Source organism: Carcharhinus amblyrhynchos, chromosome 3 (genome assembly GCF_965287045.1).
Source record: "Carcharhinus amblyrhynchos chromosome 3, sCarAmb.v2.hapA, whole genome shotgun sequence".
Classification (NCBI taxonomy): domain Eukaryota; kingdom Metazoa; phylum Chordata; class Chondrichthyes; order Carcharhiniformes; family Carcharhinidae; genus Carcharhinus; species Carcharhinus amblyrhynchos.
The window spans coordinates 61,007,335-61,021,581 of NC_137326.1; the positions used below are offsets into that span (position 1 = coordinate 61,007,335).

The 14,247-nt window shown below is 42.0% G+C and overlaps 1 protein-coding gene across 1 annotated transcript in view; it reads right to left on the reverse strand.

The window, feature by feature from the left end:
* Nucleotides 1-3,204: 3,204 nt before the first annotated feature.
* The window catches only part of LOC145340146 (testis-expressed protein 264-like), a 388,449-nt gene continuing 377,406 nt past the window's right edge, over nt 3,205-14,247 (reverse strand). The window contains exon 4 of the mRNA XM_080184580.1: nt 3,205-8,991. Within this exon, the coding sequence (XP_080040706.1) occupies nt 8,690-8,991 (302 nt within the window). The 3' untranslated portion in view covers nt 3,205-8,689. The remainder of the gene's footprint in view (nt 8,992-14,247) is intronic.

Below are 14,247 nucleotides of genomic sequence, written 5' to 3' on the forward strand. Positions count from 1 at the left end.
TTTCTCCCTCGACAAGTGAACTGGAAAATCTCTCAGGGCTTTTTCTAAATTGACCTGTACAGTAACCTCTGTGACCAAGATATCATCTAAGTATATTGCAACCTTGGGTAGCCCTTGGAGCCATGTTGAAGTGGTATCTCTGGAGGATTACAGAGGGCTATGGGTCATAGTGGTTTTTCACTAAGTTGGCCAGTATATTAGAAGTTTTTGGGCCAGAGTATCCAGATAGGTCAGCCATTTTATCACACTGAAAGTCAGGGCCCTGCACGACATCAGCATCAAGCCTCTCATTTTTCATCTCCTTGAATGTTATTAGCATGGTAGAAATAACACATGCTCAGTGCACTGAGCCCAGGCTTCCCTGCTAGTGTCAAAAGGTTAAAGTTTCTCAAAAAGAGGCCAAATGACTTTTTCTTGTCTGAGAAGATTCTTGACTAATGGAGATTGTCTGGAGGAGGGAGATATGACGTAAATTCTTTTTCTCATCACCAATCTAATCCAAATGCCAGTTTTCCATCACTAGTCACCCTTTATTATATACTAAGTAAGAGAGTGCTCCCACAACTAGGCAGTACATCACCTTGGAACTTACAACAGTGGTAACAGGTTTAAAACCCCACAGAACACTTCCTATTGGTCAAGCCTCCACGTGCTCAATAAGGGAGCTCATATTCCACGAAGCCCGGCGGCAGATCTATCGACAATTCCCTTGACCTTTGTGACCATCATAACAAGGAAGATGAAACAGTCATTGTGGTTATGGAGAAGGAGGATGAAATATTGGAGATCAGTATTAAAGTTCTTAGCATACTACAGACTAATGACCCAGATGAAAAGTATCCCAGATGCTGAGACAAGGATGGAAAAAATAACAGGTCTGACCATCAATTTCCAATCCTCTCTGACCACATGTGTGCAACCAGGACTGTAGGACTTAAAAAGGAGGAAGGATTAGACTGAATAATTACAGGGTAGTCAACCTAAGTTCAGTGGTGGCAAGTTATTGGAAAATGTTCTGAGAGACAGTAAATTTAGAAAGATTTATCGAGAACAGTCAGCAGGGATTTGTTCAGGAAAGGTGGTGTCAACTTAATTGAACGTTTTAAGGAGGGTTGATAAGGGCATGTGTTGGACGTAGTTGACATGGGTTTTGGTAAGGCTTTTGACAAGATGCCACAGCAGACTGGTAAGAAAGCAAAGATTCATGGGATTTCAGCAAAAACAGCAAGTAGGGTCCAGTATTGGCTCAGAAACAGGAAGCAAAAAGTCATGGTCAACTAGTATTTTAGTAACTAGAAGTTTATTTCAGGTGAGGTTTTTCAGGACTCAGTACTGGCTCCCTTACTGTTCCTGATGTATGATCTTTTTTATTATTTGTATAGCTGGGGAAGAAGTTATAGTTCAATGTCAAGGTTAACAATCCATTTAACAGCTTCATCATACACAGGGTGATGCCATCAGCAATGGATTCCTCAGCGTAAGAGTTCAGCAAGTGCATTATGATCTGACCTGAACAGTCAGGGTCATAGTTTGAGCTATTCCCCATGTTTCACACACAAGGGCCATGATTAAAAAGTTTGCAGATGATGTGAAAATTGACCATGTGGTTCATAGTGAGGGTGAAAGATGTAGGCTGCAAGAAGACACCAATGGGCTAGTTCAGTGGGCAGAAAAATGGTAAATTGAATTCACTCAGGAGGGGTGCAATGTAATGGTCTCTCTTATTCCTTACTTCCACTGACAACCCAACTTGCACTACTAACCTTCACCCCAGCTGATATTAGGGAGCATAAACAAATCATGATCTGATCAATAAATGGTCAGATTCTGAAAAGTGTAGAGGAACATAGGGACACAAAATAGATGAGAAATGAGAGCAGGAGTGGATCACATAGCCCATGTAATCAGTGGGAATAGAATTTTTGATTGGAGCTGACCAGCGTAGATTTCCACTCACTCCCTCCTGGATATCAGACAAGTTAATGAAAGTGGAAAGATGCAAGAGTTGGCATTGTCTTCACATACATGTGGAACCTGGTTTTGTGCTTTTGAATGATGTTGCCAAGGTGTAGTATGTAGATGAGACATAGGAGGGATCCAGGATAGATCCTTGGAACAAACCAGCAGGAAGAGAAGCCAATGTATGTGATGCTGTTTGCTATGATTGGCTGGATAAGAATGGAACCAGGTAAATCCACGCAGCTGTACAACAAATGGGAAGAGTGTGCTGATCACATCAAAGGCTGCAGACAGGTCAGGAAGGATGAGGAACTTACCACTGGCAAGGTCACATAGCCTGCTATTTGTGACTGTCACAGGAATTATCTGTGGTAACCTGATTGGAGCATTTCAGCATGATATTCTGGGAACTGATTGCTGAGGTGACAATGTGTGCAAGGACTTCAGAGAGGAATGGGGCGTTGGAAATGGGGCAACGGACTGTGAGGACAGAGGGGGTCAAAGGTTGGTTGTTTTTGAAGAAGGGAAATGGTGGTAGATTTGAAGAGAAAGTACCTGAGGAGAGAGAACAGTTGACAATAGTCAGAACTTTCCGGTTGTTCACGCCGGAAGGGTCTTCAAGTTTGCCAATGGCGCATCTCCATTGTGGGTTTCCTGGCACTGTGGGGTGGAGTCAATGGGAAAACCAACTGACAATGGCGGAACTAGAAGATTCCTTTGCTGACCATCTGTCAGCATGAGTAACAAGACACGAGAAGGCCAGAAAATCCTGCCCAATATCAGCAAGTGTGCAAGGTAGTTGGGTTGTCAGTGGGAATAAGGCTAATGGAGCAAGTATCTGATCATACATCATTGTGACACGGTAATTTGTAAAGTTGCAGTTGAATGAAGGTTTTGTTGGGAGTGTGGTGCTCTGTGGATAATGAGAAAGTTGCAATGTGGCGTGAAGACTTTGTACGGGTCAACAATGCACCAGGAACAGTTGCATGTATATGTGCACCATCAACCAAACATAAATTGTTCCATAGATGTATGGTGTAACCTTCCTCAAAATCTTTCATTTTTTCCTGCATCTCTTCCAAGCCCTATAGATGGTGACCTGTTCCTGTGTGTGCAAAGTCCTTGTCAGCTCCTGGTGGGGGTGCCATATTCCTACCTTTTCCCCATCATGTCTAGATTGAGATGTTGTACAAGCCATGCCAGGGCTGGGGATTAGGAGGAAGCACAGTAAGAAGTCTCACAACACTGGGTTAAAGTCCAACAGGTTTATTTGGTAGCAAACACCAGTGGCTTTTGGAGTGTTGCTCCTTCATCAGGTGAGTGGGAGTTCTGTTCACAAAGCGTATAAAGACACAAACTCAATTTACAGAATAATGATTGGAATGTGAGTCTTTACAGGTAATCAAGTTTTAAAGGTACAATGTGAGTGGAGAGAGCATTAAGCACAGGTTAAAGAGATGTGTATTGTCTCCAGACAGGACAGTAAGTGAGATTTTACAAGTCCAGGCAAGTCGTGGGGGTTACAGATAGTGCGACATGAACCCAAGATCCCGGTTGAGGCCGTCCTCATATGTGTGGGAAAACCCACTGCCAATGTGTCGTGAAGGCTGCCTTGGAGAAAGCATTCAGAGGCCGCATCTTCGGGTAAGCATTCTCCAAGGAATGCTTGTGATATTCCGGTCTGAGTTTTGCGTGCTGATGTCTCCATCATCTGTTAACTTTTTGAGGGTTAGGACTCCATACAGATGGTGCTGAGTGACAAATGCCTTACTTGCACATCTTTGGATTGTGGGAGGAAAACATGGAACCCGAAAGAAACCCATGCAGACATGAGAAAAATGTGCAAACTCCACACAGTCACCCAAGGCTGCAATTGAACCGGATCCCTGGCACTGTGAGGCAACTGTGCTAAACATGTGCATCTGTACCACTACAGACAAATGACCCACAGACTAACTAATCATCCTCTGACAGAAAAATATTCTTATCCCCATCTTAAATGGGGGACTCCCTAATTTTGAAATTGTATCCCCCAGTTCTAGTCTCTCCCACAAGGGGAAGCACCCTCTCAGCATCCACCCTGCCAAGTCCCCTGAGGATCTCATATCTTTCAAAAGGATCACCTCTCAATCTTCAAAACTCCAATGGATCTCGGCTCAACCTATCCAATCTTTCCTCATAAGATAACCCCTTCATCCCCGGAATCAGTCAAGTGATCTGGCCATGAAAATGATATATTTTCTGAAGAAAAGTAAAGTTTATTAGTCACAAGCAGGCTTATATTAACACTGCAATGGAGTTAATGTGAAAATTCTCTGGTCGCCACATTCTGCCACCTGTTCAGGTACACCGAAGGAGAATTTAGCACAGCAATACAGCTAACCAACGTGATTTTTGGACCGTGGAGAAAACTGGAGCACCCAGAGGAAACCCATGTCAACACAGGGAGAATGTGCAAACTCCACACAGACAGTAACTCAAATCGGGAATTGAACCCAGGTCCCTGACGCTCTGAGGCAGCAATGCTAACCACTGTACCACAGCGCTGCCCCAGTAAGGAGAACAAATTGGACAAAATTCTTCAGATTTAGTCTCACCAACACCTTAAACAACTGCAGCAAAACTTTATTCTTTCACGATGATAACGATTATACCTCTTGAAATATTAGCTACCACTATCGAAATCAAACTTTGGTATGGTAGGAAATTTTTTAGTAACATAGACCATAACATATTACAAATTGACATCATTGCTGGTATGCATAGTTACAGATTATTCTAAAATCTATTACAGTAAAATAAATTGAAGTATGGTTTTATAAATAGTGTTGTCAGAGTGTTGGGATTTTTAATGAGGCATTGCTCAGGTTCAATAGTAGAAATTGCAGATCTTAATTGACAATTAAAATGAGAATGTGCTGTGGAGATGTCCTTTCAGCACTTGGCCCCTCGCGTGTGTTTTATTATAATTATATATCAGCAAATGTCAGTAATCACCTGCAGTGAGTCAGTGGAGACACTGTTGCATAATCTGACGAGGAAAGTGTGACATTTAAAATATTAACAGGAAGTATGTGTGAAACCTACAGGAAATGCACACTATACAAAGACTTCAAATATGTTACAGATCTCACAGGGTAAATGAATGAATGGGGAACTTCCAATGTACCAACCAAAAGCATAAATTAGGAAATCATAATGAACCCTTCATAGTTTAAAACAGACTCCTATGCAATATGTGTCTAAAAGCCTCACCTATCAGAAGTTTTGTAAATCTGTGTCTCAATGCAGTTCTTAAATAAAACTGTCTTCTTACTTTTGTTCATTTTATGTTCCTGTGGTGTCTTGGATACTCTCAAACTATTATATCCTGCTAGATGACGAAGTGAAGATATATTACTACAGAATGAGATCTGGCACCATTGAACTGTAGGACACACATTTTCCTAACATCAAAGCACACAACAGAAGGGTTAAGGAAAGGTTTGAGCTGAGCCTAGATGACTTCTGCAGCCCATTTCTTCTTCAGTGTGTGACAGACGTTGGTTTAAAGTACATTTCAAGCATTAAGTTAGCAATAGGTACTGCTACACTGCCAAACACAATGTCTGTCAGCTGGTACCCAGTCAAGTAGATGCAGGAGATCCCAACGCACAATGTAAAATGGGCAAAAAGTTCTCTCTGATATTCTGGCAAATATTCTTATTAACTGCAGATTTATCCCATTGTTGTTTGTAGGACTTTACCCTGTGCTGATAGGCTACATTATACAGTGACCACAATTGATTAGCTGCCAATCACTTTTGGATGTCCTAATGACAAGATACAATGACAGCCCTTGTCATTTTTATCTACCAGTTGCTTATAGAACAATTCATTTGTCAAAGGCTAGGAATCCTGCAGCGAGTAACTCACCTCCTGACTCCCCAAAGGCTATCATCTACAAGGCACAAGTCAGAACTGAGGGAATACTCCCCACTTGTCTGGATGGGTGCAGCTCCAACAACACTCAAGAAACTTGACACCATCCAGGACAAAGCAGCTTGCTTGATCAGTAGCCCAACCACAAACATTCACTCAATCCGCCACTGCCATTCAGTCACAGCAATGTGTACCATCTACAAGATGCACTACAGGAACTCACCAAGGTTCCTCAGGCAGCGCATTCCAAACTCATGACCATTACCATCTAGAAGGACAAGGGAAACAGAAATATGGGAATACTGCAACCTGGAGGCTAGCATCCAATCATTCACCATCCTGATTGGGAAATGTATCGTTATTCCTTCACTATCATTGGGTCAAAATCCAGGAACTCCCTTCCTAACAGCACTATGGTGTACCTACACCACATGGACTGCAGCAGATCAAGAAGGCAGTTCATCATCATCTTCCCAAGGATGAGCAACTATTACTGGCCTAACCACACCCCATAAATGAATAAAACACCTTGACAAAAGATTGCAGAAGTTCACCAGTCTGCTCTTGTTTGGGTATGCAAGGCTCCTCAAGAAAGGAAGAAGGTAATTAAAACATCAAAAAATAAGACTTAGCAAGCATTAAGGCTGAGTTTGCAGATATAATAATATTAAAAGAATTGTGTCAAGGAGCAGGACAATGTGGAGAAGTGGAAATGACACAACAAATTAATATAAATGGATGTGAATATCAAGACAGCAACTATAACAACACAAAGAAATAGGAACCCACACAGTTAAACAGAGGAGAAAGGCTTGTATGAAATGTTATTTGGTCAGTGAAATCCAGTCCTGTGAGCGACAAAGAAGGAACTAACTTGTGTTTATATAGTGTTGACTGACATTGGCTCCCAGATTAAAAAGGCCTCCAATTTAAGATTATCATTCTCTCATCTGGATCCCTTCATGACCCGCATTATCTGAATTGCTCCAGCCCCAAACCCTGGCTAACCTCTCTGCTCCTTTGACAGGCAACTCACTCACCTCCCCCTCAGCTATTAACCTCATCTTCACCTGGTCCAATACTCTGATCTTTCTTCCATAACTATTCTGCTCCTCCTCCACTCATTTCCATTAAGGCTTTGCTTTTAAATGAGTTTGACTCCTGGCAGGGGTGGAAATCATCTTGGATAAAATGAAGTTGCTGCACCACATGTCACATGTAGGTTTATATTCACACTGAAATGAAGTTACTGTGAAAATCTCCTAGTCGCCACACTCTGGCACATGTTCGGGTAGACTGATGGAGTATGTAGCATAACCAATCAACGTAACCTGCACATCTTTGGACTGTGGAAGGAAACTGGAGCATCTGGAGGAAACCCCCGCAGACATGGGGAGAATGTGCAAACTCCACACAGACAGTGATTCAAGTCGGAAATCAAACCCGCAGAGAGGCAGCAGTGCTAATTAGTGTGCCACCGTGCCACCCCCAATTTATCAAATTTGTCTATTTTTCACATGAGAGAAAAAAATCCCTGGAAATTCTGGGGATTGGGGGGGGCGGGGAGGCGGTGGTGTTTTGCAGGTTGGGGAATAAGTTCCCAGAAATTTCTTTCTGATTGGCGTAATATCTTCAATCTAGTTTTCTACTTGTCCCAGGGATCAGGAGGTTTCAGGCAGGGTGGGGAGTGTATATTGTGTGCGGGATTTACTGGCCATTCAGGTCAGTGGGATTCTCTGGTGCCACTGAATGCCAAATTCTCATCCTGGTTTGTGGCAGCAGCAGGGTGTGAAAGGCCATTGTGCGACTTGACTTAGCATCATTACTTGGGGAATGCTGGGCGAACAAAATGATCTTTTCTTTTCTGTCAATGTTCACATGTTTGTAATGGTCAGCCTGCAGCTAACTTCATTTTAGCTCCTGTTACAATATAAGAACATAATATTGCTGTTAATGTTACGGTTCAGCTTACAAGGAGATTAACCCCCAGAGGGTCACAAGCCTTTTAAAGTTTGGTGGTTAGCACTGCTGCCTCACAAAGCCAGGAAGACAGTTCAATTCCAGCCTTGGATGACTGTTCTCTGTGGCATTTACACGTCCTCCCCATGTCTATGTGGGTTTCCTCCGGGTGCTCCGATTTCCTCCCATAGTCCAAAGATATGCAGATTAGATTGATTGGCCATGCTTAAATTGTCCCTTAGTGTCGGGGGGCTAGCAGAGTAAATACGTGGGGTTATGTGGCTAAGGCTTGGATGGGACTGTTGTCAGTGCAAACTCAACGGGCTAAATGGCCTCATTCAGCACTATAAGGACTCTATGAAAGTTGATGGCTGGGTAATGTATATGAATGGTTCAAACCTGTGACATTGAAGAAATATTGACAACTTCTTATCAAACCTCCGGCCCCATGATGAACAGGCCTTAATTGTCCAACAGACTGTGTGACAGCACCTACTGCAGACAAATGGAAAATAACATATACCAAAAAGAATGGGGGAAAAATGAAATGGAAATAAGGTGAAGTACCACAGCAGCAAAAGAAATATACTCATTTTTAATTGTTAAAGCCAAATATTTGAATTTATTTAAAAAGAGAATAATGTTGCTCAAGTTTGTGAATATAGTATTATGGACACACTGATATAAGCCCCAATATCAATTGATACAAACTAATTTCAAGCTATTTGATTGGTTAACTATTATATTCTGTGGCAAAGCAGCAAGCCTTCAGTACCTACTCACACAGAAACGCACCAGGCAAAATTGTTTGCTTGGTCCCAATAGGATTGTTACATAATTCCTTCTATTTTTATTCTTCCTCCATTCTCCTGATATCCAAAGACTTTGTGGTGTCTGTCAGTTGATCTGACTCCTTCATGGCCTCGGAGGGCAGCTTAGCGATGCCAGGCCGCTCCCCGTTATTGTGAGCTTCCAGGTCAAGTTCCTCAAAGGATGATCCGCTTGCCACCGACTCACTTTTGTCACTCTTGTCGCTGTCCTCGAGGTCCTTGCTGCTCAGCTCAGGTGTAAGGGACTTCGCCAGTGATGTCTCCCTGCTCTCTGTGTACACCTCATACGTCACAGAGCTGTTGTCACTGAATGAGTCGGCACCTGAAGTAAAAAGAGAAAAGGTTGGGTGTGAGTAGCATCTTACAGACATTGGCATTCCCTTTTGCAGGTTTTACAGGGATTTCTCCCATGTGGAAAAGACACAGTCAAGAAACATGCTCCTTGTAACTGATCAGTTTATGGTCTCTGTTCAACCTGTATTTCACTTCAGCCCCTCATACAGGAGAACGCCGCAGGATGGTTTAGGAGGATACTGGTGAATGGCAGATAATGATGGTGTGGAAGAAGAGATGGTAAACACAGTGGGAAGATATTCATGTCTCTGACAGAACCATGGAAGCCCTACAATGCAGAAGGAAGCTTTTCAGCCCATCGATTCTGCACAGCTCTCTGAAGAAGCATCTTACCGGAATTGAATTTGGTTCCCTGGTGCTATGAAGAAGCAATGCTAACCACTGTGTCACTCAGTTGTAACCCAAAAGTAATAGGGCTGGGATTCAGTAATGGGATTCAGTGGAAGTTGCTGTCCTCAGAACAAATGGCCCCTGGATAAGGAACAGAAACTAGCGGAAGGTGTATTCACAATTAAAAGCTGCAGAGGACATACAGGTGCTGCTGTATCTATTGAGAAAGATACCAAAGTATTTATCAAATACTTTTTTGAAATCTAAGTACAGTACATCCACTGGTTTCTCTTTTTTAATAGCATATGTTACTTCCTTAAAGAACTCCAATAAAATGATTTCCCTTTCACAAAACTATGTTGATTCTGCCTAATTTTCTAAGTGCCCTGCTGTACCATCTTTATTAATAGCTGCAAACATTTTCCCTATGACAGATATTAGGGTCACTGTTTCCTGCTTTCTGTCTCCCTCCCTTTTTTGAACAAAGGAATTACATTTACTATTTTCAAGTCTAATGAAACCTCCTGAATCTACGAAATATCGGAAAATTAAAAACAACACATCCACTTTCTCACTAGCCACTTCCTTTAAGAATGTAGGATGAAATCCATCAGGATCTGGGGGGTTTTAGCCAATAGCTCTGTCTATTTACTCAGGACCACTTCCCTGGCGATTGGAAATTTCTTGATTTCCTCCCTCCGTTCCATTTCCTGATTTCAGCTATTTCTGGGATGTTACTGCAGTCCCCCATCGTGAAGACCGATGCAAAATACCTGTTCAATGCACCTCTCTATTTTCCATGATCAATTCTCCAGATTCATTTTGATAATTCTTTTTAAAATATATATTGAAACTCTCTGGGGGGAATTCTCCTAGCAGCTCAGCAGGCCGGAAGACTTAACTGGACGCTGTTTAGAGGGCTTAATACTGGACTCCACAGCCTGTATGTGTCTATGGCTGCTGGATTTCCAGCATCGTCAGTTCCACACTAGAAAAAGGCACGGGGCTAAATAAATGATTTAAATGGGGATTTACAAATAATTAGTGGGTCCGGGATGGAAGTCTCCGGGCCCACTAGCCTCACCCACTCACCCCCACCTCACCTGGAGTAATTCACTCCAGCAGGGTTTACAACATCTCCCCACTATTGGGAAAATCCCACCCTTTGTTTCATATTTTGAACAAGCTCTGTCTTGTACTCCAACTTTTCCTCCTTTTAAATCTTTCAGTCATTTTGTGTATTTTTTATGTTTTGTCCAATTCTCTGACCATCTACTAACCCTTGAATTATTATTGCATTTAAGCTTGACATGATCTTTAACTTTTTCAATTAAGTTCTTCCCCATAGAATTTTTCATTCCTATTTGAATGTATAGCTGTGAGAGGTGGGGGGTGATGTGTGGAGCTGAGGGAGAAAGGAAATTTGCCATCCTTACCTGGTAATGCCTACATGTGACTCCAGACATAGCAATGTGGTTAACTCTTAACTGCCCCCCTGCAATTGTCTCACAAGTCAACTGAAGGATAAAAATGCTGGCCTTGACAGCAGCACCCACATCTCATGAAAGGATTAAAAAAAATACATCTTGAACAATTCTTGGGCGGGATGAGGTTACAGAGATTGGGAGAGGAGGCGTTTGAAAACACATTGTGAACTTAATGTCGGAGACACACAGTCAGTGATGTTTTAAACAGTGTGCTGTTTGGGAAGCTTTTGCTGAATTCAGAAGTATGGAATGTAGGGGGTAGTTAGAAGCTGTCATGTTTAAGGTAGCTAAATCACCTGCTATGAGAAGGTGTAGCAGACTCATTGTCTTTTAGCAAGTGAAGGAAAGTTTACACGAGCCAGGGTATAAGTGCTACACTGCAGGTCCATGAATGTTGCATGAGAGAAACTGTTTTATTACTTTACCTGGCCTTAATGCCAAGAACAAAGCACAGGTTTGGAAGTTTGCAAAAGTTTGTCAAGAGGTGTGCAATGTTAGTTACATCCTGAACGTTCTGAAGTTGTATAAATAGCATTGGGCACTGTGGATCAATTTGGAATGTAAAGGGCGTGAGATCTGCTTGCAGAGTTAATTAATGCTAATGAGCCTGAGAGGACATCAAAAGTAAGACATGAAACTTGTAAACGACAATGACTGTGGTTAAATCTTGGACATTTGCTCAATCTCTAACAATAAAGTTAATTATCCCAAGTCCTCCCTGGGAGTCATCACTAGGTTCCAGTTGTCTCTAATGTGCTTGTCTAACTCTCAACCTTGCTTTGAAAGGAATTAAATTGGCACAGAGTTAATAATGAGTAAATTAAATTCACTGCTCAGGGGAAACAAAATTCAAATATGCAGTCTCGTTTGAAGCATGTTAGTTTTATGGGAGGATCTTACCTTCATACAGTGTTTTCATCACTTCAGAACATCTCTAAGCAATTTACAATTTATACAACTCAAAAACCCACAAACAGCAATGACATTAATAACTAGATAATTTATTTAAGATTATTATTGGACAAATATTGGCCAAGATACTGGGAGAACTTTCCTGAAGCTCTTTGAACAGTATCCATGAATATTTTCTATACCCTCATTTCCCAGAGAGGGCAGATAGGGCCTCTGTGTAACTTTTCAGCTGTGAGACAGAATCTCCAATAGTGCAGCACTCCTTCTATCCTGCAATGGAATGTCATCCAGAATTTTGGGCTCAAGTCTCTGGAGTGGGGTTTGACCTCACTATGTTTTTAACTTTGAGGCTTGAGTGCGACCACTTGGACAAGACTGGCACTTACGCCGTCTAGCTCAAATCTTATTTAGGTTAAGCTTTCCTCACTTAGCTGTTATCACTTCTTTTTTAAAATATTTTTTACTACCCCTTTTTAGATGGTTTTTGTTTATCAGCCACTGGGTTTCATCTTTTCCCAGCTTTTCAAAAGAGAGGAGATAGCCAGCAGATTCCTCAGAATTCATAGACAGACATGTATTTCAGTTATGGACAAACATACTGACCCCATGGCAAATATTAACCTCCCCTTTTCAGGTGCTGCTGTGTATTTTCAGCATTTGCTGTGCCAACTTTGATTTTCTGGTTTCAATTTTGTTATCTCTGCAAGTTAAACAGCTTGTGACCTATTTGTATTTGCATTGTGATTGTTTAGCGCAATGTTTTTTCAAATCAAAAACTCAGCCAGTACTTCTCCATCCTTGTCTAACGTGTAAATTCCACTAACAGAACAGTCAATCCTCCTGTGTGCCAGAGAAGTAATTACTGTTTGTGATTTTAGTTACACTGTGTTAACTGTGCATGGTGATTAAATGGCAGCATCTTCAGAGTACTTAACTGACCTTGGGACAGAGTTACCCCAGGGATCTGTTCTAGGGCCCTTGCTGTTTGTCATTTTCATAAATAACCTGGATGAGGAAGTGGAGGGATGGGTTGGTAAGTTTGCCGACAACATGAAGGTTGGTGGTGTTGTGGATAGTCTGGAGGGACATCAGAAGTTGCAGCGGGACATAGATAGGATGCAAGAGTGGGCAGAGAAGTGGCAGATGGACTTCAACCCGGATAAATGAGTAATGGTCCATTTTGGCAGGTCCAGTGGAATGAAGGAGTACAATATCAAGGGTAGGACTCTTTAGCAGTGTAGAGGATCAGAAGGACCTTGGGGTCCGGGTCCATAAGACTCTTAAATCAGCCTCGCAGGTGGAGGATGTGGTCAAGAAGGCGTGTGGTGTACTAGCCTTCATTAATTGAGGGATTGAGTTTAGGAGTCGGGAGATAATGCTGCAACTATAAGACCATTGTCAGACCCCACTTGGGAGTACTGTGTGCAGTTCTGGTCGCCTCACTACAAGAAGGATGTGGAAGCTATTGAAAGGGTACAGAGGAGATTTACAAGGATGTTGCCTGGATTGAGGGGCATGCCTTATGAAGGTAGGTTGAGGGAGCTAGGTCTTTTCTCCCTGGAGAGACGAAGGTTGAGAGGTGACCTGATAGAGGTTTATAAGATGTTGAGAGGTATAGATAGGGTGGATTCTTGGAGGCTATTTCCCAGGGCTGAAATGGTTGCTACTAGAGGACACAGGTTTAAGGTGCTGGGGAGTAGATACAGAGGAGATGTCAGGGGTACGTTTTTCACTCAAAGGGTGGTGAGTGAGTGGAATCAGCTGCCGTCAGTGGTGGTGGAGGCGAACTCGTTGGGGTCGTTTAATAGACTTCTGGATGATTACATGGGATTTAATGGGATTGAGGGTTATAGATAGGTAGGGATATGATTGGCGCAACTTGTGGGCCGAGGGCCTGTTTGTGCTGTGATGTTCTATATTCTATTATTTTTGCTAAGACCTTAGGATGAAGTCCATCAGAACCCAGAAACTTGTCAGGCCACAGCTCCATCTGTTTTCTCAGTATCGCTTTGCTAGTAATTTCATCAAGTTCCTCTCTCCCCTCAATCTCCTGATTTACAGTTCTTACTAGAAAGTCTTTCGTATCCTCTACAGTGAAGACAGATGCAAAATATTTGTTAATTTCATGTGCTGTTTCCTTATTATCTATTAATTGGCCATTCTCACTCGCTGGAGGACCAACACTCACTTTATTACTCTTTTCCTTTTTGAATACTTGTAGAAACTCTTGCTATCCATTTTTACTTCTCTAGCTAGCTTCCTCTTGGATTCCATTTTTCTTTATACTGATTAACCTTTTATTCTCTGCTATTCTTTATATTCTGACCAATTATCTGATGTTCCACTCATCTTTGCACATTTGTATGCTTTTTCTTTAAGTGTGATGTTATCCTTAACTGCCTTAGTTAACCACAGATGGTGGCTCCTCCCTTTAGAATTTTTCTTTATAATAGGAATACACTTATTCTGAGTTTTCTGAAATATCCCATAAATGT